General features: G+C 30.9%; 1 protein-coding gene across 1 annotated transcript in view; it reads left to right on the top strand.

Moving 5' to 3' along the window:
• The window catches only part of LOC149375772 (uncharacterized), a 158,637-nt gene extending 133,126 nt beyond the window's left edge, over nt 1-25,511 (top strand). Inside the window, exon 2 of the mRNA XM_089595831.1 lies at nt 24,868-25,511. Coding sequence (XP_089451957.1) covers nt 24,868-25,449 — 582 coding nt within the window. The 3' untranslated portion in view covers nt 25,450-25,511. The remainder of the gene's footprint in view (nt 1-24,867) is intronic.
• Nucleotides 25,512-26,322: the final 811 nt, after the last annotated feature.

The following is a 26,322-nucleotide window of genomic DNA, read 5'->3' as shown; positions in this document are numbered from 1 at the left end:
TTTCTCACTATACTGACTCGTTCCTCTTTATTTTGACCTCCTCCCCAAGTTTCACGTACTGTTTCTTAATTTTTTCATCAAGGGAACGTCCCTCTTCAGTTCCTCGGCTTTTATGATCTCGTGGGCTTTTGTCACCTTGTTAATCAGATTCTTTGAGATGTTTATGTAGATCTGTTTGGCCACGGCGTCCTTCAGCCTCAAAATTTTTTTATAGGATTTGTTCTGCATCTTGTTCCAAATGTCACAAATGTCGTTTTGCCTCGCATTACCGTTGTTCATCTCGTTGGGATACGTATTCTTGATACTGATGGCTAACAATTTGACCTTTCAAACCTTCTTCTCGACTGGATTCAGCTCGCACTGAAGGTGCTGGTGCCGCCTCTGGAGAGTTTGAACGGTCTTGAGATCCAGCCCAAATTCCACAGTGTTAAGTTACAAGATCTTCTCTAGCATCAAATCGTGGGCTCTGTCGCTTGTCGAAATAAACTGCTCCACACTTAAAGTGCTGTCAAGCCATCATTATTTTACTCAGTTTAGTGTTGCTCTTGTACCAAGCGTAGTGCAGCATTACTGCACTTTCGGGATAGTTGCCCAGAAATATTAGCGTTAGGGTTGATAACTCTTGTCTGAATGAATGAAAAAAACAAAATAAAATAAAAATTTCAATGAAAAGAATAGTATTTTAACAATGTATTATATATTAAAATTAAATCAACTTACCTGAAGCATGTAATAGAGGCATAACAACGTAGTAAAGCAAGCACAAGTACATGCGGGCAGTGTTGCATGAGCCACTTGAATATTTCCTGTATATTATTAACAAGCCCGTGATCAGCTAGATAATTTAAAAGATCAACAACGTTGACAGACCGCACTTTTTGGGCTTTTTTTCCATGAATATTGGAAGCCACATTGAGCATATCAATTCAGACAAAATATGTCTGGGCACTTGAGTATTTGATGGACGAAGAATAACTGGACTTTTATCTTTTCCAATGACGGTAAAGCAATTTAATAGAAATTTCGTGCATATAACTTTTGGCTTGTAGTCCAGAGCGCAATTCTGTGATGAGTAGAGTGAGGCCTTATCCATCTTTGATTACAAGCTCTAGGTGGTAAAGTTCGGCTTTTACGTCTGGCCACGAGGTTACTGAGTTCTATGCGGAAACGAAAAATAATCACTGATTTCATTCAGAAATTTTCATTTTTTAAATGCTGTTGGTATTTAGTAAAGGGTGCAGATGATGCGAAGAAGACTTAATGTCGACAACGCTGCCTCACGGTAAAAACGAGCAATCGTACTTGTACATCTCAATCGTACTGATTTGTACTCTTTACTATCGTTAGAGCCAATTTAGTTCGATTGAAAATCAGGAATAACTTGCCATGCAGCTCTGGCCTGAGCGCATTGAGTCAGCAAGTGCCAATCGTACAGTAAAAAAGATGAGGAAACCTAAAATTTAAAAAAGTGCATCCATTTGTGTAATGCTTTAGTAAATACCTTCCTTCTGCTTGTCGAGTATGGTTTGTCATTAAATATTAACTTCACTCGATAGTTGTATTGCGCAATAGAAAGCAAAAATATGTAGAGAGTATAAAATACAAAAAATCACTGCACAACCGTAAAAGAAAAAGGAGGCAAAAGGGAGAAAAGGTACATTAATTAGGATATTTTATAAGGTTAAAAGCCTTTTTTCTTGTGTTTTTCATGTATAACCAAATAATTGTTATATCTGCTGGTCCCACAGCATATAGAGACAAGTGAGGCTACAGTCCACAACTTTAAGTTTTATATTAGAAGCAGGGTTAAAAAATTTTTCAAAAACATTTTAAAACAACAAAAATCATGACCAAAAAAAAAACAGGAATAAAGGTAATAACACACGACAAACTAAGAATTCAAATAAAAATAATTAAAGAAAGAGAAACTTATTTAGATAAAATTAAAATTCAATAAATAAAGAAATAACAGAGATCGAAACAAAAGAGGCACAATGACGTTATTGAAAGTATGGGCGGCAAATAGAAAAACAAGACACAAGGAAGTCGTGGACAGTGTTGGTAACAAAAGATTTTGAAAAAAGTGGCAGGAGGACATGGTAAGAACTATTAGAATCAAAAGATTGGAACGTGATAAACATAACACTGAATATATGCTGAATCTTAGCTAAGATTAAAAAGAAATAAAATTTGCTAGGCAGACATATAAATCAATTAAGAAAAAAATTTAATAATAATTTTTACGTAGTAAAATTAAAAGCGTTTGCAAGATTTGTCTATGGATTATAAATGTTTTAAAGTAAATTTATTTTTTGTACGTCATAAAGAAAAAGTTTAAATGCAAATGTCACACTAACAATAGCAGAATGTTTATTTTTCAAAATAGTGAACACTGGTTCCGCTCCTACTTTTGATTTGTGTGCTCACCCCAAGTATTTCATTAATTACAATAAGCCACATAATTGTTTGAATGAATAATCCTGCTCCTTTTTTCATTGTGCTTACAATTTTCTTTTTGTTTAGTAATTGAAGGTAATTTAAAAATAAAAATAAGCAAGTGATCAAGCGCACTTTAACATTATTTTTATTGGCTATTTTATAGGCTAGTCATGAATTTCAATTTTTTTTAAATGATAGAAGTTAAACACAACAATGTGTAAACCACACATATTTTAAAATTGAAGATACACAACTTTATCTTAGATATAATAAAAAAAATTTAAAAATAAATCTTATTAGGAACCGTTTTTTTGCTTCTTACAATTAAAAAAATTGTTTAAATCAAGAAAGATTAGAAAATATATTTGTTCCATCTTTATTGTATATTAAAAGTCAATGACATATGCATTAATTTCATTTAGATGTGATGAGAATTAGCCGTGAAATTAGTAGGCGTTATGATTTCATAATTGAAACATGCAATCAAACCTTAAAAAAATTTTCCATTGGGTATAACAAGCAATAATATTTCAACTATTCCTGTGCCAGTTGTTTTTTAGAAATTCGAAGTGGTCATCAATTATATTTTAAAAATACATATTGTGACTTATGTAGTACTCAGTTAAAAAAAAAGCACTTTTACATGCTTACTTGCGATTTGTTTTAAACTATGAAAACAAATTACTAAATCCTGAAAACATAAATGAATACGCCAGTGCAGAAATTTCAGAAAATGGTATTAGATTCTAAGAGCTTATAACTCTACATATGATACACGGCTCTTACGCGAAAAGTACAATTTCTTATAAGACACAACAAAATACTTTTTCTAAAAAATTTTCGAAAGATTTTTAAAAGAACTGTCTACTTTAATGACGTTCGGTGCAGATAAAATTTTCCAGTGAACTTTTTATGAAATTTTGACCAGACATTATTGTTGTTGTAGCAGTTGAGCGGTAAAAATTGTGAAAGATTCGTCTGTTTTGTTTTTGAGATATTTAATTTCAAAGCTCAGTCATTTCAACATGGTCGCTTATGTCAAAACTGATCAAAATTTAGTTTTAAGCAAATTAGCACAGTAAATTTCGCCAATTTTTTTACATGTCACAGATAATCTTATGAGTTTAATGCACAATAAGTTCCACGACGATTGTCTGATTCGTTAATGTATAAGAAAAAAATTAAAAATTCGATAGAAGCGCAATGGCAACGTCGCAAGTGGCGGGAAATTCAATATGCTCTGGGACGTCAATCAGTAAATGTTTCAATACTACTGTAAATATTAACGCATTTTTGTATAAAATACAATCTCATATATGTATATAAGTGTATACATTACGCTCACCCCTCCCCATAAGAAAATAACATCATATTTTAATAACAGGTTATTTATTTTTCTCATAAAATTTTTAATTCGTGATTATATCTGTTCCTTTCTCATTTGTCGTACTTTGGAGGTCATACTGTTTGGCTAGAGGCGTTTTTACGAATGGAATCTACAAATGTAAACACAATGATCACAAGTCTTTTTAATTACTTATTTATTTATTTTCATTACATTTTTATGATGAATCAAAGTCAAATACTTACTGCTTTATCACAGAAACACTAAACATACACGTACAACACTGTCGTAACCAAGGTAGCAGACGAGGAGATACATGATGCATGTACATGAACACTCACACATTGGAGACTCGTACAGCGTTGTCAAATCGTCACTCATCGCTGGTTTCCCCTTGCCACGCAAATGTTTCCCCCCACTATCTCTACCGAACGTCCTTAATCAAATGGGATTAACAAAATATGAACGAAAAATAAAAAAAAATAAAAATTGTAAGCATTATAAGAAAGTTACAGGTCTATTTATTGATGCTGATTATTCTATAGTATTTCTTGATAAACATCTTTTTTTTATAACGGAGGTTTGGTCTTTTCTAAGAAGATTTATTCACTTGCTGAAAAAAATTAATGTTGTTCTTTAATATGTTGGAAAAATATATAAATTTTTTTGAATAATTCTTATCAGCCAAGTTTTCAAGAAAAAAATTCCTGAAATTGCATAATTTAACATCGCTCTTAAGGGTAAAAACGATTATTCACCCTTTCTTGCACAAATTTCATGGCTAGAAATTTATTTATAATGAGAAAGCAGTTAAAATAGATAGCTTAACTACTAAGGAAGACTCTCGTCTCAAAAAATAAGCACCGTCTTAGACATTTAAAGGAAATATCTGTGCAAACGTAAACAAAGTCGTAAACAAAGCAGGTCTTATGTTAAGTATATGGATGAGAACCAAGCGTCATCTGCTATCAGCTGGTCTTTTTACACGGAGCAAGAGGTCCTTATACAATTGTTTCTAGAATTTGTTAAACTAAAAATCATGATCTGTAACTTAGCCCAGCTTTATCAAGACCTTAAACTCTAATGCTGTGCAAAAAAACTTTTAAGAAACAAGCTGCTTCAAAGTATGTACGGTAATTTGCTCACAACATATAATAATGGTTTAACTTTTGAGCACTGACGTAATGAACACAGTAAATTTACCCGTAATAAAGTAGGTAGACGTTTTTATATACGGTTCGTCCAACTCACTTTAACATGGTGTCTTATGGGAGCCCCCGCACACCGGCTTAGCCCCCCGGAAAAAATGACCAAATCTCCTTAATGTCACGTTAACGTTGAAATTTCTTGTTCACTAATCAATATTTAAAATTTTTACAAATGCTCACATAAAGGTTATTATGAAACGTATATGGCTGTATAAAAAAAAAAAAGATTTTTGACAAATAATTAAATTATACGGTAGCAAGATACATTAGTTCTATAAAATCAGCATAGCAAATATTAAAATTATCTTTGTTTACTCAATCACACACAGTATTTTAACCATCTGTACACACTAAAAATTACCAACAGATATATTTAAAATAAAGTAAAGAAACTGATGCGTCAATTAAAAACAATAATCCAACATTAAAATCGTGGTTGGAACTAAATCAACAGGATGAAAACGCAAAAAATACGAGGTATTCTAATATATCTGAATACTAAATTTTTGACTAAGAAAATGATAAATAAATAAGAAGAAAAGTCTTTCTAAAATTATGAGGGCATTCAACTAACCACCTGTCCCAAAGATACAGAAAGCTTTAACTAAAAACTGACGTTGACGCTTGACAATGTTATTTACAAGACTTATGAAGAGGCTGCTCATGCGATTAGATTAATAAGAAATTTGAACCATGTTGGTGACATAAGCTCCAATGAACAAATACTAAGATTTCATCATCCATCAAAATTTTAAAGAATTCTAGTCACATTAAATAGTCATCAGATATTTATATTTAATTATATAACAACTACAAACGGTTGTCTGATTGTCATTGATGTTCTAAACAGTACTGGGAAAACGTTTTTGTATAAAAAGTTGATGTATTATTATTCAGAAGAAGAAAAATAACTATTATCCATGGCTAACAATGACATTGCATTAATTTTATTACTAAATTAAATAACAACTCGTAAGATATTTTAATAACGATTAGATTCATTAAATGTTTCAACATTTTTTTGAAATTAAGATCAGATTAACAAAAATTAAGAGAAACTAACGTTATTTGAAGTAAAGCTTGACTGTTAAAAAAAAGTATATTAAAGGGTAGATTAAACTTTACGAAATTAGTGTTACAAAGATTCTATGCCTTTTGCTAAGAAAATAAAAATCTTAGGAGGTAACGTCTGATGAACTCTACCCGCTGCTAAATATGAAACCAGAAGCTCAATAGTAAATAAATGTCTAAACTATTTGTACTTAGAACAATAATTCAGAATTGTTACATTATATAAAATTAGATGACTAGAAAAAAAGTCATTCTAAATTCTTATTGATCATTAAGAAAGAAGAAGTTAATTACTTTACAATACCCAATAAATGGTTACAAGACGTCATTGAAAGAAATATTAAATGGGGAATGTGTTAAAAAAAAAAAAATTATTAACTATAATTATATCATTAAGATATTATAAGAACTAACGCAACTATAATAATAACGATTCAAACAATGTGAAGTTAAAACGAAAAATTTGTTATATAATATTTAACTATTTTAATTCTTTCAATTTCACCTGATTACTAATTTGTTAGTAAAAATGAAAAATTGAAGATGTAGTCATGTTTATTAGAAGTAATAGTATAGATAAATGTTTATGTGATCAAACACGATAAACATTCTTAGAATAACGTTATCACACGGAAGTAGAAATAATAACTAATGTTGAAAAAAAAAATGATTTTATAACACGAATTCTGATTAATTTAGAAGAACTTACACCTTCAGCTTTTATTCTATAAAAAAAATACTTTCTACAAGACTAGCATTAGCAATTCCAATTGAAAAAAACTAAAACAAAAGATTTTGATACAGTAGGAATATACTTAGAACAAGATTTGTTTAATCATGGCCAACTTCACGTATGTCTGTCACAAAAACTGATCACAATAAAATTTATGTTTAAGCTAATTTGGACAGTCAAGAAATTATTAATCTTGTATGAAAAGAAGTTTAATAGTAAAATGTATCAAAGTTATCTTAGAGAGAAAAAAATTTTTTATCAAAACCAATAATCATACAATAAAAAAGTTGTTGTATTAATATGTACGTAAAAATGGAGCGCAAGTATTTAAAATAACAGTTTGACAAAATTTTGTACATTCAAAATGTTGAAACAAAAACAAGATCACTAAATTAATCCTGCAAGTAAAAAAGAAATAAAATTACTAGTTTAAGCTTACCATACATTACTTCAGAACTTTAAAGAAATAAAATTAAAATTGGGGACACAATTGTGTACATTTAATATTTTAATGTGTAAAATTTTTCTTAGAGAGGGGCATATATGAGTGCAATGAAGCATTTATAAGCTCCTTATAAAAGGTTAGTAATAACATCATAAGAAATGTATAGTTATTTCATAACGGTATGCTTAGGATTTGTAAAAAATTAAAATCAGATTGTATATAAGTACTTAAAAAGTCATTATTAAAGTCATTATGTCAGATCAACCTATAGTTTCACACAGTGGGGTTAGCAAGTGTAGTGAGCAGAGGGGCAAATTTTTTTATTCAAGTTTTCCTTTTTTTCATAGAATGTCTGTATCGTACCTCTAAAGTTAATGGCTCTAAATAGTAATACTTAGCAGCGTATCTAATTTCAGTCTTTCTTTCAAGGAACTTTTGTTTGGATTTGATTTTGATCTGATTAATTGATGTTTGTATCCACTATGAAAACTTGTCAAAATATTCCTAAATATACTGATAACATTACATCCAACAATTACAGTAATTAAATATTTAGATGAAATGGGTTTGATAAGAAGGACTAGATAATAGATACACTGGCAGTTTTAAAGGCTGGATAGCAGAGCTAAATAGAAATTTTTTTATTTAATCTATAAAAAATACTTATCATTTGTTTTATTAATGCAGAAAAATTAGCCCTGACAGAAGACAAGGTGAACTATTGATATTAGTTTCAGTGACCATAGAATAATTAAGTGTAATTTTAATAATGCGTAAGTTTCCTAAAGTTTTCCTTAAGCCGTCGCTAATACGGCCATCCATACTTTGATGCAACAACAAAGAACTGCTTGAAAGCATCTCCCTGTCTTACAACTTTTTCAGATCCTGATACTCCTCCCCTAATAATATGGAGAACAATCCTTTTATTCTATTCGCCTTTCACATTTAATAATACACCTGGTAAAAAAACACTCGGTAAGAAGAACTTTCCTTCCCTTCAAAAAATTCCTATAGGAGCGAGCTGACTTATTTAAATAAACCTACTGCTCTAAGATTTATTGATATGATGTGTAGGTTTTAATTCTGAAAAAAACGACTTCCTTTATGTTATCATGCTCTACGAAAAATAAAAAAAGTCATTAGACTTAGTTATAAAAATTGTATACATTTAGCAACACAATAATTATTATTCAAATAACTTGATTGGTCTTCTAAGTTTACCTCCTTAAAGTAGCAATACTTTTGTAGTTTGTATTGGTGTATAACAAACTGTTATTTTTAATAAATAACGCTTATAATTTAGAAATAGAACGTAACTGTATTTCACTATCACAATCAACAAAAGCCAATATTTCGACATCCTGCAGATGTCCTCTTCAGAGCAATTAAAGAGCGAGGAAAACACGCAAATACGTCGCATGAAGCGTGCGAACAAAAACAAGTCACATATGACTAATGGATAATGACACGCCCAACAACAAAAATGCATCATGGGACTAACTTTTGTTTCCACGCTTTATGCTACGTAATCGGGTGTTATTCTCACACTTTTATTGCCCTGACCAGGACATCTGCAGGATGTCAAAATATTAGCTTTTGTAGATTATTATTAAAATACAGTCACGCTCTATTTCCAAATTTTAAGGGTTATTTATTTGATGCTCAACAAGGGAGCAAGTGCTTGGGAGATCCTTAACTGTTAAAAGGGTTGTTTTAATTTATCTATGAATCAGTACCATACATATACATGTATAATTTAACAGGCATCAAATGATATGATGCAAATAAATTCTTTGTCCTAGTGCAAGTCATTCAGCTCAACCAAAATACACCACGATGGTAGAAAAGTTGAAATAAACTTTGTTTTGTTATTTAAAGTAGTTATAAAAAAAATCAGCATGATGTTTGGTTACATTTGGATACAATTTATTTAACTTGAGGGTCAGTGCATAAGCATACGATCAGTAAGAGCTAATTCAGGAGTATAAATGAAAAATTTTGGCTAGTTAAAACCAGTGGACAGTAGATGCCTAGTTATCCAAGTAAGAAGTTATATTTCTGTAAATTTGTATGGTGGATAATATAATTATAAATATACCTTCTATGATACAATATTTTGTACAAAGGTGGTTCAATTATCGTTGGAATAAGTACACCTATGTAAGTTGAGTGTGGTTTAAATAAATATTTTAATAGTCAATAACTAAGAAATTACCAACAACATTTTATATCTTAATTGAATATAAATATATGTATGGAAGCTGGGCAGTATAAGACTATGCAGTTTCATCGAATCTTCTGATGATTTCAAAACAACTTCTTGCCGCCTATGCTGAGGATAAGTTGAACGTCACCCTTACATCTGTTTTATACGTTAACACACTTACTCCTAGTCAATATTTAACACCCAAAGCATAATTGCATCTAGAAAATTAGGACAAACCATCCAGTAGAGTACCCCTTTTTTTAATATAATAGTAGAACGTGACAGTGAATGTGCCTTAAGTCCCTTTAGGACGCTCATCACACGTAGATTTTTTTGACAGACATTATTCAAGCATCAAAAATGTACTAAAACTACTATGAGAAATATTTGTAAAAAATTGCAGATCGTGCAACTGTACCCTTTTTCATGTTTTCAAAAGTTTTTAATAACGTTTTAAAAATTTGCAATTTAATATGTAACCTTATTAAAAAAAATTACTGAAAATTGCATTCATAAGATCTGTATAAGCCCTACAACTTTTGTTTGTAAGAAAGATTACTTTAAGATAAACCTGTTTCATTTTTAAGTAGATCTATAATTTTTTTTTTTTTTTTTTTTTTTAACACAAAAAAGAAGAGTTGAAGTATAAGTAAAAGCGTATATGTAAGTTTATCCATATGAGGAAAACAATTTTTAGTGTTGCTGCATATATTTGCGCTAATTTCACCTTTCTTAATTTTGCTTTTAATCACAAAGAAATGATTATGAAAGACGAAAATGCCATAAAAGTTAATTATTGTATTTAAACAGAACGAAATTTTTTTTTTAATAATACAAATTCTTAATGAATGTGAAAAAATTTACAGTCATTTATTTATTTTAAAAGTAACAAATTAAAAATAAGTAAATAGATGCTTCTTTATACATCTCCAAGGTGCTCTGCTAATATATACTTATTTTTTTATTTTTGAAAAAAATGAGAAAAAAAAAATTTTTTTAATAGATAAATGGTTAATTTAGTCAAACAAAATTAAACCAAATAAATGAATACACAGTGAATAAAAATTAGCATTAAAAATAAGTGAGAAACTGTAAGATGAAATTAAGTAATTGGTTTCCCATCGAGCCTGCTGGTAGTAAAGTGGCTCAGGGCCTTGGCCAGTGCGCGAGAGGTGGAGGGTTCAAATCCTTTTCGAATCTATTTCTTCCTTTTTTTTTTTTTTTTTTTTCTTCTAGAATTGGTTCAAAGAAATATAATTAAAAATATGTGCTGTAGTATAGTGCAATGATGTTAGGTGGTGTGGTATGGTGGCGTTGTGTAGTTTAAAGGGGACTAGAAGTACCATAAGGGATGGGGTAAATAGGGGAGAACCAAGCAAAATCCACTTCCGTTACAATTTTCCTCTTACTCTGTAGGGTAGAATGTGCCTATAGAAGTATAAATTGAGAAAAAGGTATTAGTTTTAATGCATAGTATGAAATTGACACAGAATTTAACCTTTATAAATGTCAGCTAAGGCTCCACAAAAATGGCTTAAACATGTTTTTGCGTGTAAAAGAAAACCGAAAAATTTCACATGAAAAAGCGTCAGACAAATGATTTGCGCAATTCTAATTTAAAAAAAGGAAGCTGCGTTGGATCAAAATCTGTGTTGCCATTTTATTATTTAAGTGTTTAAAATTAGTAGTTATCCAGGAAAGTAGCATATTTACTTAACAATTATCTAAAATGCTGTTTTTTTACCGATTAAAAGTATCTTAAAAATTGATTGGAGACAACGGCCTTTTGCTCTCTGTTTAGTAGAATTGGTGCTCAGTCTTACTTACTGCATGCATGTTTTGGAGGTTTTTAGTGACCACATTCAAACACAGAAGGTGCTTGCAGTTATTAAGTTTTTATTATTGTTAACGTTCGTTTGCTGCATTTATTAGTTTATCGATGTTGTATTTTAAATTAAAAAAGGCGTATCATTACACGGGATGGATAGGAAGCCCGTGTAAAGACCGCATCATGAATGATCGAATAAGGGTTGGCTGAGGGTGCTTTTCCTCTCCTCAGCAACTCAGAGGGTTTATAAGATGAGGAAAGCCACGAAGTGTACAGTCATATAAGTTTGTTCACAGACGTTTGGTAAAGATGCGTTTCTTCTTTTTTATTTGAAATGAATTGACAAACATCGTTGTCAAGGCAACGACACGATTTTTTTACTTTGCTTTTTTCTTTGGCTGTAAAACGAACATCAGTTGGTGATTATTCATGAGCTCGTGAAAACCGATTCAACTGAATTGTAAAATAAATCGAATCCCTTCAGCTCGTTCCTTTTTTTATCTAAAGGGGGTTGATAACAGTGCTAGTTTTGCAATTGATTCTTAATTATTCTACATTAGTTAAAATAAGTAGCAATCTATTGATTTGTAGAATGAATACAGACAAAGAGAAAAACGTTTGCAAAACGTTTTTATGTTGGCTAACAACTTACTCATAATCAATTTCAGAAAGGATCTACCTCTGGTTTTCGTTGTGGTTTGCAAGAAGTTCAAACTGATCAGACTCACATCTTACGTGCACATAAAAAGCTATAATATTTACCTTTTGTCTCAATTTCTGCTATTAATATTATAAAGAACGATAGTTATTAAGTAAAAAAAAAAAAAATAAGATTAACATTGCAGTTTTTTCAATCTGTAAAAAATGGCTAAAATAATTTTAACCCAATGCTGCTCATTTTGTAAAAACTAGAATTGCTGCTTTTTTTCTCTAAAAACATTTGAATATGCAACTCTTCAGTTTTCTGTAAGACGGAAATAACTTGTTTGTAATTTTTTTGCTTTTTTTTGGCTTTAGCTAACATTTGTAAATGTTAAATGCTATTATAATTCATTACCATGCACTTAAACTGCTCATTTTTTCTCAAGCTAGTCAAAGATTTTCGTGATCTAAGAATTTATTTGATTACACTACTAATCTAGTTTTCATTTGTCAAGGATTGTAAATACTGTTAATGCACTAACGCGAGATGGTTTTTGATCAATACCAATATTACATGCTTTTCATTTCTTACTCAACAAAAGGCAATACAGGCAAATACTATATTTACCTAATTATAGTCTGCTTATTACAAAAATATTTGAACCTTTGTTTATAAACATTTATACACCTTACAGCACAATGAATAATCATCAAATTTTCTTAATGGCTCTGGTAGTCAGTTTATACTTTTGTACAACCTTCGTTGGTTGTAAAGACTGTTGTACTTGCCATTAGCTTTAAGTGCGATTCCGAAATTGTGCTAATGGCTCTGGTAATTAACTTATACTTTTAAACAACCTCTATATCAGGGTAATAGTTTCACGGTCTTTTTATTGCAAAATTACGTTAAATTTTAATTTATGTTTGTAATAATACTATTATATACTAAGAAATATAAAAATTATTCTCCTTATACATATAGTTTATCGCTTGTGTTAACTAAAAATTACCTCACGTATAAACAATTTTTTACTTATACGTCAAATTAAAATACAATTAGTTTTAATTAATATACAATCTCTCTCTCAGTAATATATAAATACTATAACTATTTTTCTTCGCATGCATGAAATAAATCTATTTGACTCATAAGCACTACAAGAATATAGAAAAAAAAAAATATTTTGGAGTTGATATTTGAGTATATTTAGAGTTGGTGGAAGGCACCGCAGTGTCTTGAGAGAATATGTTGTAACAAAAATTTTTTTCGAGCTTGTCAACATCCATAGTAATGCTTTAAACATGCTGAACTAAATAAAAAAAGCTTTTTTGACTTGTTATTTATAAGATACAATCTTGAAATAAGAAAACAACGAATATGTTTGTGCATAGTTCAACCTTTTTCTGTTTGTGTGCGTCGATCATGTAGTTCCCATTAAGAAGACCTATAAAGTTATTATTTTGGATCTATCTAGCATCCTATTTGAGATATGATTGTTTTTTGAATTTGAAGAGGTTATGTTGTGAGAAAAATTTTTCAAAGATTTTGTAAATGTGTATATTAATTTTTTAAACAAGGCATACTAAAAAGATTTTTTTCACTCGTTCTTTTCAACGTACAGTTAAAAGAAAAAGTAGTTAAAGTTATGTTTGTGCACAGTCCTACCTTTTTATATATTTTTACTTCAATCATGTAGTTCCTCCTTTAAAAATCCGTAAAAATTGGTGTTTTCATCTAATTTTGCTTCTTTTTTGAGATACAGCGTTGTTTCTTCTTTTCACAAATTAGGTTGTCGTGTTGTACATATTTAATACTTTATGCTTGTTTTCTTACGTACATGTATACATATAAACGAATTAACATCGAAAGTAAACGATTTTTAATACGTTTTTTTGAAAATTTTGAGCAGATCAAGTGACATTTTGTGTCAGACATTATTTATTTGATAGAACCTTAGCTGTAGCAAAGGCCTAAATAAGTCCGTGTTACAGCCATGTCACGATCTCCATCATGTAGCATGTAGTATGGAGTACACTGCAAAGAGAGGCTATATTATGTATACTGATAGGATAATTGTAACGTACCATTATGCGAATGTAAGAGGGAGGAAGAGGGAGAAAGAGAGATACTACAGTCAGCGCTGGCTGGTACGTACAGAAATAATAACACTTCAAAAACAAACAAAAGAGTTTATCGCAGTGTAATTATAAAATAAATTAAAAAATAGCATAAAATGTATAAATATGCCCACACGTGGGCATGTGCACCTGTGTTTGTATGTGTTTGAGATAAGTTTGGTAAAGATGAATAGCATGTTAGTAAGGTTTCCCTAATAACAAGTTATTCTTATACGCACATGTCACATAGTCTTCGAATATTATCAGTGCATGTTTTAAAAATATGTATGTGTATGAATAACCATCCTTAAGTATACGATGATTCTTCCATAAATGGCTTAAGCTGCCTTAAAAAAAGCTTAAAAAAAGTTATTTTTGTAGTTTTCGTACCTAAAATACAATTCATAATAAATATCTTATGCGATTTTACTACGAAGAATCAGGGTCAAAAAATTATTTTAGAATAAAATGCGTCTACTTCTGATGCATGTAGCCAATCTGCTTGCTTTGTTAAATTGTTTTTACTAAAATAAAATAAATGCTAGGATTAAGCCATGTCGATTTAAAAAATCTTTCCATTAAGTACCTCTGTTAAAAAGTTACAGCTGCTGAAAAAGGAGCAATACAAATCTTTATAAACAAGATTTCGTAGATCTTTCATTTAACAAGCTCACTGGTTCAATCAGGCTTAAAGAAGACAGAAAAAAGGAAGATAAGTTCTATGTTATTTATAAAATTGGTTGCAAGGATTTTAGGATAAGAGGTTTGATTGCTGTGCATTGTCACTCTGAGAACAACAAATTTTTATTTGACAGTGCAAAAATTTCATATGTTAAACAAAACAAGCTTAAAAAAATTTATACTGAAACACTTTTTTTGTTAATTTACTATGAAAATGTTAATAACACATAAGATGTTAGTAAGTTACACTTTTAATATAAATTTTTTACAAATAAAGTAAGGAATACACTTTGCTAGATTTTTTATGGCATTTATTTGTTTTTTTTGACATGTGAATAACATGAATAACGTAATATACTTCTTGTACCATGTACTTTTCACACTATTTACAGTAATGATTTTTCTTGTCTTAGCCTTTGTGCTTGTTACGACTTACACTTTATTTTTATGACTGTAGTATGATTTTAATCTTTTTAATACTGTTAACGACTCATACTTTATTTTAGTGGTTGTGGTTTAACTTTTTACCCTGATTATGATGTTAAGTGACTTTATTTTATTTTTTTTTTTTTTTCAAAAAAAACCTTTGTTATGTATGTCAAAAATATTTTTATAAATATGTCATTAATATTGTGAATATACTATTGAGCCACAGAAAATGTATGAGCAATGTTGCGACTTGACCATTTACATTTTTTTTTTTTTTTTGTAAGATTACTACGAAGAACAGAAAATTCCTTTTCATTACATAGTGAATACACATAAGTGGTTACTAAATTGTTTGTTGCTACAATTTTCGTAGCTATGTACCAGTAGCTTCTACATTTAAATATATGGTGACGTACAATTACTTCGTACTAAGTTGCTGGATATTGTGTATGACTACATGGATTCTACACTGGATCTTTCTGACCAGATCGACACAGATTCAGTTGTATATGGTTAAGTTTAGGTAAATTATAAACAGTTTAAAAAATTTTTCATGATCTTTGTAGTGTAACTGGTTTTTATAACCTTAATTTATGCAGAATGCTTTTGCCTTTCTATGGTAGATTGATGAAGGAAAGATTAGACAATCCTTTTTTTTCTGCGTTGTAAGCAACATAAATTTTTTTCAACCAAATTTATGATTAAACCAAACATCTGTATTTGACAATGCTAAAAAATAGTACTTGAATGAAAGAACTTAATAGCAATATTTTGATACTGAAAAGAGAATGTTGAACATAGAGATAACGGATTCACATAGAATGTAAACGTACTAAAAAAATAAATAAATATATTTAAGAAGAGAATTAAGTATGTATTTCAAAGAACTTCTTTCTATTTTTTTAGGCCTTTATTTACAGAGTTAACTGTTATATGTATAATGCACTCTAAATTCAATTAGATGATAAACTTACGAGAATAATCTATATTAAAGTTTCTCATAGTGCATGGCACATAGAATACTTAAATACGAACAATAACAATTAGATTTCATATTAGGAAAAATTGCACATGCTAAAAAAATTTCATAGATAGAGTAATAATTATTTTTAAATGGATTTAACTGATCTTTTTTTGCCTGATTCTGTTAAGTTTGTACTTAGTTTGGGTCTTTGTTTTAAATTGTCTATGAATCTCAAATAAAGTAAGCTGATGTATGTCTTAAGATCTTTCAAAGCTACTTAACTTTCTAAGACCTAAATAATATTAATAATATTAGTAACTGTAACATTACACAGCTTTTTCTTACTATGAAAAAAATCAACAGTTAGTGATGGCTACCCATCCTATTTTGATAATTTTATAAATGATTCTTTGCAGTTAACTAGTCTTACTAATATATAAAGCAAAGTCGCTAAAACCGTTGTTATCACTAGCCGTGAAAACTACTGAACCGATTTTGCTGAAATTTTGCATACCAATTCTTGACACTTCCTACATGGTTAAAGTATAGTTTTAATGTTGAAAAAGTTGATAACAATAGCAATAAGTAAGCTGAAAGTTTTGCAAAAATACGCAGCTTTTCATTTTAATTCCGTAGGATCTGCTAGGTGGCGTCGACATAAAATTGAAGCTTTTTGCAACAGAGTTAAATAAATGTAGTTATATTATGCCGGAGCTTCCTGAAAAGTTTCATAGTCGACTATCGGTAGTGCATTGAGCTGCATCGAAAAGGATGATGTCAATTGTGCAGACACCTAGGTTACCAACAACACACTTCTCTAATGGGCAAATGACTTAGGTCTACTTTCATCCTGAACCCCCAGAATTGCTGAGTGCCACCTATACAAAAACAGTCTAACCAATACCGTCTTCGCTGGAATACCAGGGGACGTACCTAGCCAGAGCACAACTTGCTCTAACACTTCAGATTTCTGTGGCCGTTCCACCATCCAGCCTAGTGCCGTCAGAGAAATTTATACTTCAAATGCAAGGCAGGAAACACAGCTCCGAGGAGCACGGGCAGCCTCAACGGCTTCCTTCTCAGTAGTCATCCCAATGGCACACCCACAGAAAAGGTATTCTCTAGACCCACTTTTCTGACTAACGATGGGCGGTTGGTTATCCATAGAACGACCTAAAGACGAAATATTCTTTGGTCAGCGGTATACCTCCCTTAATCATGGTCTCCGTACATTGAGACTTTGAGGGTAAGAGTCAAGCTACCTGCTGCCAGCTCTTCATCATAAAGAATAACAATAAAGAATAGCTGGAATTTTCACCACTAGCAATTTTAAGGGCCATTATAAGTATTTACGTTCCATACTTAACCATCATTCTCATTGATTTTTTTAAGGGCCACCTGAGTTTAAACTACCTTGCCAACAAATACATTTTTACTACCACTTCCGAAAACGATTCATCGACTAAAAGACTGTGTTAACTAAAGACGGCCACTATAAAACCAAGTCAGTCATTCACTGGCAGTCGTCGGCGCATTCACGGGCAAAAAAAAGGTGTTTTAAACACCAACATCTTTGATGTTATACCAGAAACCGTTGGGAAAGACCTTTATAACTAGCTCCAAAGCTTTGAACTTTATAATTTTTCTCCCGATCAGTCTGGAGCTTTAACAGCAGGCGAGAAAAAATCACCATACAGCGTTAAAAGATAAACATCCCGAATAAGTAGTTGCACACGTGATGTTTTGATGGTAGGATTATGGAATGTTTTTCGCTTTTTGTTTTAAATTAGATTTAAATAATACCACTTACTCTTATCATACTGTATGCATCTAGGAATAGATTGAGTCTTTCTAGACAGTTTGAAGAGCTCATCTCACCCTTTCAAAGTCGATATTTAAAGTCATTCTGCAGTGTAGGGCTTTAAATTAGGGACCAAAAGAGTCTCATGCCTATGTCTAACTAGATAAGGAAATGAAGAATTGATTTTATAAATTCTATTGGCAACAAAGTTTTGACAGTAAGAAGGATAACCTTGCAACCAGCATGTTTTATCTCTAAATTTTTTAGCAGTAAACTTCTGTAAGGGCATTCATTACAATATCAAACAGTACAAAAAGGAAAATCCCCACAGTTCAATTTTTGTTGGAAACTTCTTAAGATTAGGTTAATATAATAAACGCTATTTGACGAAAATGTCTATAATATACCTAAAGCTGAGCCAAAGATGTCAATGAGTTAGAGAAGTTTAACAGACGATGAAAAAACTATACTTATACTTTCTAGCAATACAACTGAGTTCTACGCCAACTTATCCACGGCCATATCTACTGACGACACAATTCTTTCTCGTTCTTCAGCCTTTTTACAGAGTCGAAAACCTGCGTCATCACCTACAAAAAGTCATTGGCGTATCTGTTTGCTTTACTAATTGAAACTCCAAAGGAAAAACTGTTTGCTTTCTAATCGGCAAGCTCGATCAAACAAGCGTTGACGAGAAATAGGTCTAGAAAAGTGAAATGTGAATATGTTTAGCTAGTAGTAAGTAAGTATTTTGTTAGATAATTCGTACTACAAAATCCTTTGTCAGTCTCTTTTAAAAAGGGTGGATGGAAATTAAAAAAATATCCTTACAATATAGTTTGAAGATACAAAACGAAAGAGCCTTAACCTGATTAAAATCTTGTTTATGTCTGTAAGAAGAATTGGACCCAGAAGCATATAGCTGTTAATACAACGACTCTGACACTCCTTACTTGATACATTTGGACTTTAAGTATCTTTTTGTAAGAATCATCTAGAACAACAAGGTAAGACGAGATACACACCAGTCGGTTTAAGTATTTATCAGCAGGTACTGTAAAATTAACTAATGAGGGACTACGTAGAACTTCGTAGCCCCTCATTAGTTAATTGTAGGCCTGACAAAGAGTAGAGTCATTTACTAGCTTTCGCTTCTTTGTGATCCAAATGCAGCGTCTTGAGAGCCTGAAAGTAAAGAAGTTACACAGATGGGCAGACACGTTACAAATTATCCTGAATGGTCTTAACTAAAATCCTCATGAAAATGGAAGTAGCACTTTTCTCACAAAAAGTTAGGATTTTAGTAACAAGTAATCTTCTACCACCCAAAACTTCTGCAGAGCTAATGATACATCGTTATTAATTATTTAGTAAAGTAAAAATATTAGTATACTTTATTTCAGAGCTAGAGCCTGGCTGGAAGTCCTTAAGTGAGGCCCATCTAAATGTTGCATAAATTTGTAACGAGATGCGAGAAAGTTCTGTGATAAGTCTAGATCGTGGACAGCCACAAAGACTTCAGGCTCACTGGCTTAGCCACACAATTTTCTCTCTGAAGTCACAACTAACTACCCCAGTAGCCTATATCAGGGCCACTGGGTTGGCGTGACTCATGTACTTCAATTGTTTTTTTTTGGTTTTTATTTCCATAACCATCATTAACACTTGCAACAAAACCTTGAGTGTTGCACATAGACTCATAAACTTGGGTGCTAGTTTTTCTGATAATTCTAGCCCAGCTGAGCATAACAAAGGATTTTTCGTTAATACTAGGTCTCTTACAGTTTTGTATGCAACGGACTTTTACCAAAATTTCAGAGTGCAGGCTTAGCTTAGACAAAGCACTTTCTATGCTGTTTATTGCAAAGGCAAATTCAAGGAGGTGGGTATCCCAAAGTTGGTGATGTTTGTCAAGGAAAGAACTGATCATTGAATTGAGCGTTTTTATCACTCTCTTAGCTGAATTCACCTGCGCATGGTATGGGGATATTGTCGTCTGCTCTATATCTAGGTTATTGCTTATTTCTCGAAATGTTTTGATTACAACTTTGGTCTCGTAATCCATGAGTATGTTATTTAGCATTTTCCACTGGCTTGCAACCTAATCTTGAAATTCCAATACTTGTTACAGTTTGACGTACGGGCATCATATTAATATTTCAGCGAAAAATGGTATACTGTTGAACAAGAGAAGATTTAGTAAATTAATATATGCGTGGTTTGTGGTTCTGCAAGAGCTTCCTGTATTGCTGTATTGCTTCTAGCCTTCACTCGTTTCCAAGACTAGTTTTCGAGCATCTTCAGCTGGCATAACGAGGTTCATCACAGTATTTAGTTTGTAGTACCAAAATGTACCCTTAACATTTCTGATAATTTGGGAGTTTATGGAATGAAGTGGAGTGCTAAACGCGATGACCAAGTCACTCGTAAAAAAAGTACTATAATTAGACCTTTAATAATAACAGAAATGGATCGCCTCAAAATATTAAGCACTTAAAAATGTTAAACACGTACAAAAAACCACATTCCAACGTTAATTTTAATAAATTTGACTCTTGATTCTACTAAAAATTACTTATAATAAAATTGGAATTGAAAAAAAAAAAAAAAAAAATACATCGCAATTACAAGAAGGTAAAATAACAACAATCTTATGCAAAAAAATTTATGCAATAAGAGAACCTTAGAAAGAAAAACTAGATGAATATTACCACAGAATCTCCGATGTCACCAATGTAAATAAATATAATCACAACATAACACTTGAAGTAGACGATGGAAAAATAATTATCAATCATTTGTATCAAGTAAAACGCTGTTACTTGTTTCTTTCAAGTTTCAGGAATCTCAATAACTCAACAAGATTATTCCTAGACTACTTATAATAGGACTTGTTACAATAAAAAGACTTTTAGCATAATTAATGGACCGCTCTTTTTTGAAAAGCTTTTATGATATTAAAAAAATTTCTGATAATCCTGGAACTTATTATAAGTTCTAAAATGAAATTCGTCTTATTCTGAAATAATGAACAATGACCGTAGTGTTAAGTTGTAAGAACCTTACAAACTATAACGGAGAATAAGGTTTGGAAATGTACAAGTTCTTAAGCTATTGCCATTAATAGCTACATATAAACTAATGCGAAAAATGAGAATACCTCTGACACGCTTAAGACAACTACTTAAAAACATCAACTAATGGCAATTCAAACGACAACGATTTTTCTCACTAACCATTAGAGTCTTTGACTCGTCAACAACCAAATCTCATATTTTAAAGAAAAAAGGCGCCTCTCTTGAACTCATGAGATGTATGTTTAAGAAAAATATTTGAACGACGTAAGCAAACGATGGAGAAGAAATTGCGTCTAAACTAAATAATATCTTTTAAAAAATGAAAAAAATTCCCGCTCTTGTTGCAAACCAAGCGCAAAAATGTACAGTCAGACCTAGAGACGCTTTACAAGAAAATGGAACGAACAAAAATTACTAATCTAAAGTAGGTGTATGATTCTAATGCTTGTCGGTAAACTAGAAATTTAATACGACCAATTAGTATACAAGCGAATGTTGATGCATCTTAATTATTGTATCAAGAAGTGCATCTGTATGGATGGCAGCACTTTTTATACAAGCACTATATATCCTTTATACATGCCCTTTTCTCAATCTCCGATATACTTAGGATTCATAATACTAAACCACATAATTTCTTTTTCCAGAAATTTTCTTTAAAAAATAAATAAGAATGAGAAAAATATCCCCCCTAGGTGTGAACCGAACACACAACCTTCTGTTGTCTAAGCAGTTGCTCTACCATTTGAGCTACCGACGAGCTGTAAATTCATTTGTACCGTAAGTTTAAGTAAGTTTCTCATTCTTAATTTTTAGAGCTGTCTTTCACCTAAGCTTGATATAGTAGTTATATCATTCACGTTTTTTTTATATATCTACTATATTAAGAATAAGTGAAAGACAACTCTAAAAATTAAGAATTAGAAACTTTTTTAAACTAATAATGTGAGTGAGTAGCTCCTCTGTAGCTCAAATGGTAGAGCAACTGTCTAGTAAACAGACGGTCGTGTCTTTGATTCACACTCGGGGATGATATTTTTCTCATTCTTATTTATTTCTTAAAAATAATTTTTGAAAAAAAAAACTATATGGTTCAGTATTATAAATCTCAAGTATATTGGATATTGAGAAAAGGGCATGTATAAAGGATATAAAGTGCTTTCGTAAAAAGTGCCACCATACATATGCACCCCTTGATATAATGATTAAGATGTATCAACGTTCGTTTGTATATCTATTGGTCGTATAAAATTTTTCAGTAATCTAAAGCTTACACAACAGAGACGAAAAATAACAAGAAATACTACTTATTCACTAGAACAAAGAAAATTCAATACAACTTTAAAATTTGTGTAACGCCCACAACAATTGCACACCTCATCTCCATGCGAATTGCTTATGCCGTCATCTTTAGATGCTTATGATTTACATATTTTTTGCTCTTCCATTTTAAAAATCAATGGAGTTAATGTGTTAGCATTACTCCTTTGAGTTAAGACTCTATAAAATTACTTTTTACACTGATTTTTTAAATCAATCTTATGTAAAACTTTCTAAATGCTCTGATCTAATTTGTACTTTTTGCAGAAAATTTTCACGATTGCTTTTACAAGTAAGATAACTGAAATATGAAAGGCATGCAGTTTTTAACGTTAATAAAAATAAAGATACCTTTAATCTATAATATATATAAAAAGAGAATAAAATAAGTTTTATGCAGTATTTTTCACACAACAATAATTTCAATACGACAGTTTTCTACGTTGTTATGTATTGTCTGACAAGTGTAGTGCGAGTTTATTTATAAAAAATTGAAAACAAATCGAATACTTTTCGGTGAAAGTTAGTTATATTATGTGATATATCGTACAGTTATTGTTTTATTACAAGCATATACTTTATTTAGTTTTTAATTAAAAATTTCTACAGAAACGACTATAATATATTTATTCTCAAGTACAAGCTTATTACCCTAACACATGCTGTTGATTATAGGATCGTTTTAATATACTAATGTTAGTACTTTTGAAGAAGGTAAGGTTGACTTTCAATAATATTTAGCAGTTCTCATGTACGACAATGATTATTTATTCAAAAAGTTAAGCGAACAAGTTACAAAAGTTTATGTAAAAATCATACTTATACCCAAAAGTCTAATCCATCGTTATGTATTTTCCAATATCGATGACCGTTAGCCAAAGGAGCTTATGACTACTCCTTGATAGATTTTACTATATAGTTGAGAAGATCTTTGGGACTCCATGCTCTATGGTACTTTGTGTATTTTTGTCAAAATTATGTAGTCGTAATTTAGTCTGCTATATACTTACACAGTCCTCATTAACTCAGGAATATTTGGTTGACTTAGGCTTTTAATTTTACGTTACGAACGTTAGAATTATTATATTATACCATAATGCTCTGCTCGTGGGGAGTTCCACCCAGTAGCTAGACTGATTGGAGCTTTGATTTTAAGGCCTGAATGTCCAACCCAGCTGCTGTTGCTACTTTTTTCTGCTACTGACTTCTAGCTCATCCTATATGGGCCCACACAAGCATCATTTTTACTAAAAATCGTCATCTCAATCTATAAAATTAAGGTTTCCACCAGTAGATGTCCTAGGATGAGCTCCCTGTTTGTGAAATTATAATAAAAATAATATTGACGATAAAAATAAGTATAAAAATAATATTTACCATGCTTATAAAAGTTTCAGCAATCATAACTATTATAATAAGCATAATACTAACATAATAATTGTAATAATAAAATCATAATATTATTATTCTTGCAAAAAAATAAAGCTTGCAGACACACTATTATTAAGAACAAAAGCATTAGCAGCAGTGGCTGTTTCGTAAAGTATGGCAGAAATTTGTTTTTTTCAACACTTGATATTCTGTTGAAAGTCCATTACCATTATCATTATATACCTTTGCTGTGCCGATGGGAATGTCAGACATAAATTTAACACCTATAGTGATACCAGACTTAATGTAGAAAACATGTGTGGTGAAAGTACCGTTGCTACTGATACGAGCCGTAATGACTGTGTGAGATGGAGTATGCGTTGACAGAATCTAGAAGCCAATTTAGCTTTTCTAGCTATGTTTGAGATTTTAACTTTTTGCATGACTATAGCATTAACCACAATTCTAAACAAACACATTTTATGATTAAGTTCTGTAGAATTCAATGTGTTTGTATTAACAGCATCGTATTTGTTAATTCTCACTTCCTGCGTAGTCATATACAGTGACATATATTTAAGTTTTGTTCTTAACAGAAACTATGTTTTTTAAAAAAGAACTGGAGGAGCACGACTGAATTAAGTAACCTCAATAACCAATTTTGTAGAAATCATAAAAGTTTTTATATTTTCGAGATAAAAAATTACTGAAATAATTTTCTTAGCAATGATCGTTCAACTAATTATTTTTCACGCAACATGGTCTGCTTTTACAACTAGTTGATTGTTAATCATTACTATTAAGGATAGTTTAGAAACTGTAAGCAATTTACTAGGATTTTACATTTAGCAGTAGCCACCATAAACTACTTTCTTATAAACTGTTACTCTAGTATGTTAATAACTTAAACAACTAAGAAGTGCTTATTTTCTTTGTCTTTATTTTTAAGCACCGTTTTCGATAAGTTCTACTTCTACATATCAGACTGGTTGAAGAAATGTTTTAAACAGTAAGTTCGCTTCTTAAACCTTAGAAATACTCAACTGAGAGCTTGTATATATAACATTACAACTAAAAAACTTAGTTAAATACAGTTAAATACATTAGCAATTTAACTAGAAAGTAAGTCTTTTTCATCCATCGAAAAGTTTAGGTGATACTGACAAGAAACAATTTTATGATATTCTAGGCACCAGTGATAGATATGAAGGTACGATCTTTTGCTACAGCGAGTCACTATGATACACCAGTTCAAGTTTCAAATACTTCTACCCATACAGTTGAAACGATGGCCTCTTTTAAAGTTCATTCAAATTTATCACCGATTGAATCAAAAAGAAGCTCATTACTAAAACATATGGAAAATGAACGCTTAAACATAATCACTGATCAGCATTTACAACAGTCAGTACAGCAGCAATATCTTGGAAATCACTATTATCTACATGTTCGGCCACAGTCTGACTTATCTTGGGATGAGGATACATCAAGTACATCTGGCTATAAGGAGTCATACAGTATGCAGTTAGCATCCTTAGAAAGTGATAGTAATCGAATTGACCACGCTCCACCTCTTGCATCTCCTGATCTACCGTCAACGAGTAGTACAACTACCAATCAAGTTATATTTGATGGTAGTTCTCCAGACATTTCTATCAACAGCAATGATGGTGATAAGGCCACGCTTTTAACTCAATCTAGTCAGCGTACGAGCTCTGAACATTCTTTACTTATGGTTTTTCAGCCTCAAGATGAGGATACCTTGATATAGTCAGAGAAAATATTGAATACTATAAAACTGTAGAAGTGTATTAAATAGTTGATGAATTTATATAGGCTTAAATAATTTTGAGATTAACTTTTCGAAACAATTTTCATTATGCTCATAGCAGTTTGTACTAATTTTTTAGTTATCACAAAAATAATAAAAGAAATACGCATGAACCTATTTGCAACGAACATAATATAACATTAAAAAAATTTTTTTTTTTACTAAAAATTATTTTTGTAATCCTTCAGTGGTATACATTGTCTAACACCCTAAATGAAAGCACACTTATATGTAGGTTAAGCTAACTAAGTGTTAATTTAAAAAGTACTTTTATTTAAATTTATTCACATGTATAACATCTAGAAAGCTCTATATCATCGTAATTTCTTTCTTCTGGCTTAATCATTTCGAAAACTCACCTACTATTACTATTATATTAACGTAAATCCATGTTAATCTAGTCTATATGTTAATTCAAGTCAGAAAACTCAGTGCACATTATTTTATTGTTTACTTTTAAAACATGATAAAAACACTGTAAAGTTATCTATGGTGGGTAAGTCACTAGTACAAAAGCTATTTTAATGTATTTAGGGTGATAGAACAAAAACTGATCATCATCTCAAGCAGTAGAACAACGTCTATCGTAATAAAAAGTACCTACTAATCTAACTCATAAGATTCCTTATCATAAATGATCAATGCACAATGAAAACTCACTATTTTTTTAATTACCTTGTAAGCATTTATATCCAATGAAGTTTCAAAAAAAAGTTAACTTACCTTCTTAAATAATGTCTTACCCATGAGTTTATGAACAACCTTTATCAGGTTAATTCAAACCACGCAACAAAAATTAAAAAAAAAATCGGC

Source organism: Copidosoma floridanum, unplaced genomic scaffold, assembly GCF_036245765.1.
Source record: "Copidosoma floridanum isolate Cflo_tuat_1 unplaced genomic scaffold, Cflo_Japanese_pri ptg000004l, whole genome shotgun sequence".
Classification (NCBI taxonomy): domain Eukaryota; kingdom Metazoa; phylum Arthropoda; class Insecta; order Hymenoptera; family Encyrtidae; genus Copidosoma; species Copidosoma floridanum.
The sequence above is the reverse complement of the archived record's forward strand: the minus strand, read 5'-3'. Positions and strand labels throughout refer to the sequence as shown.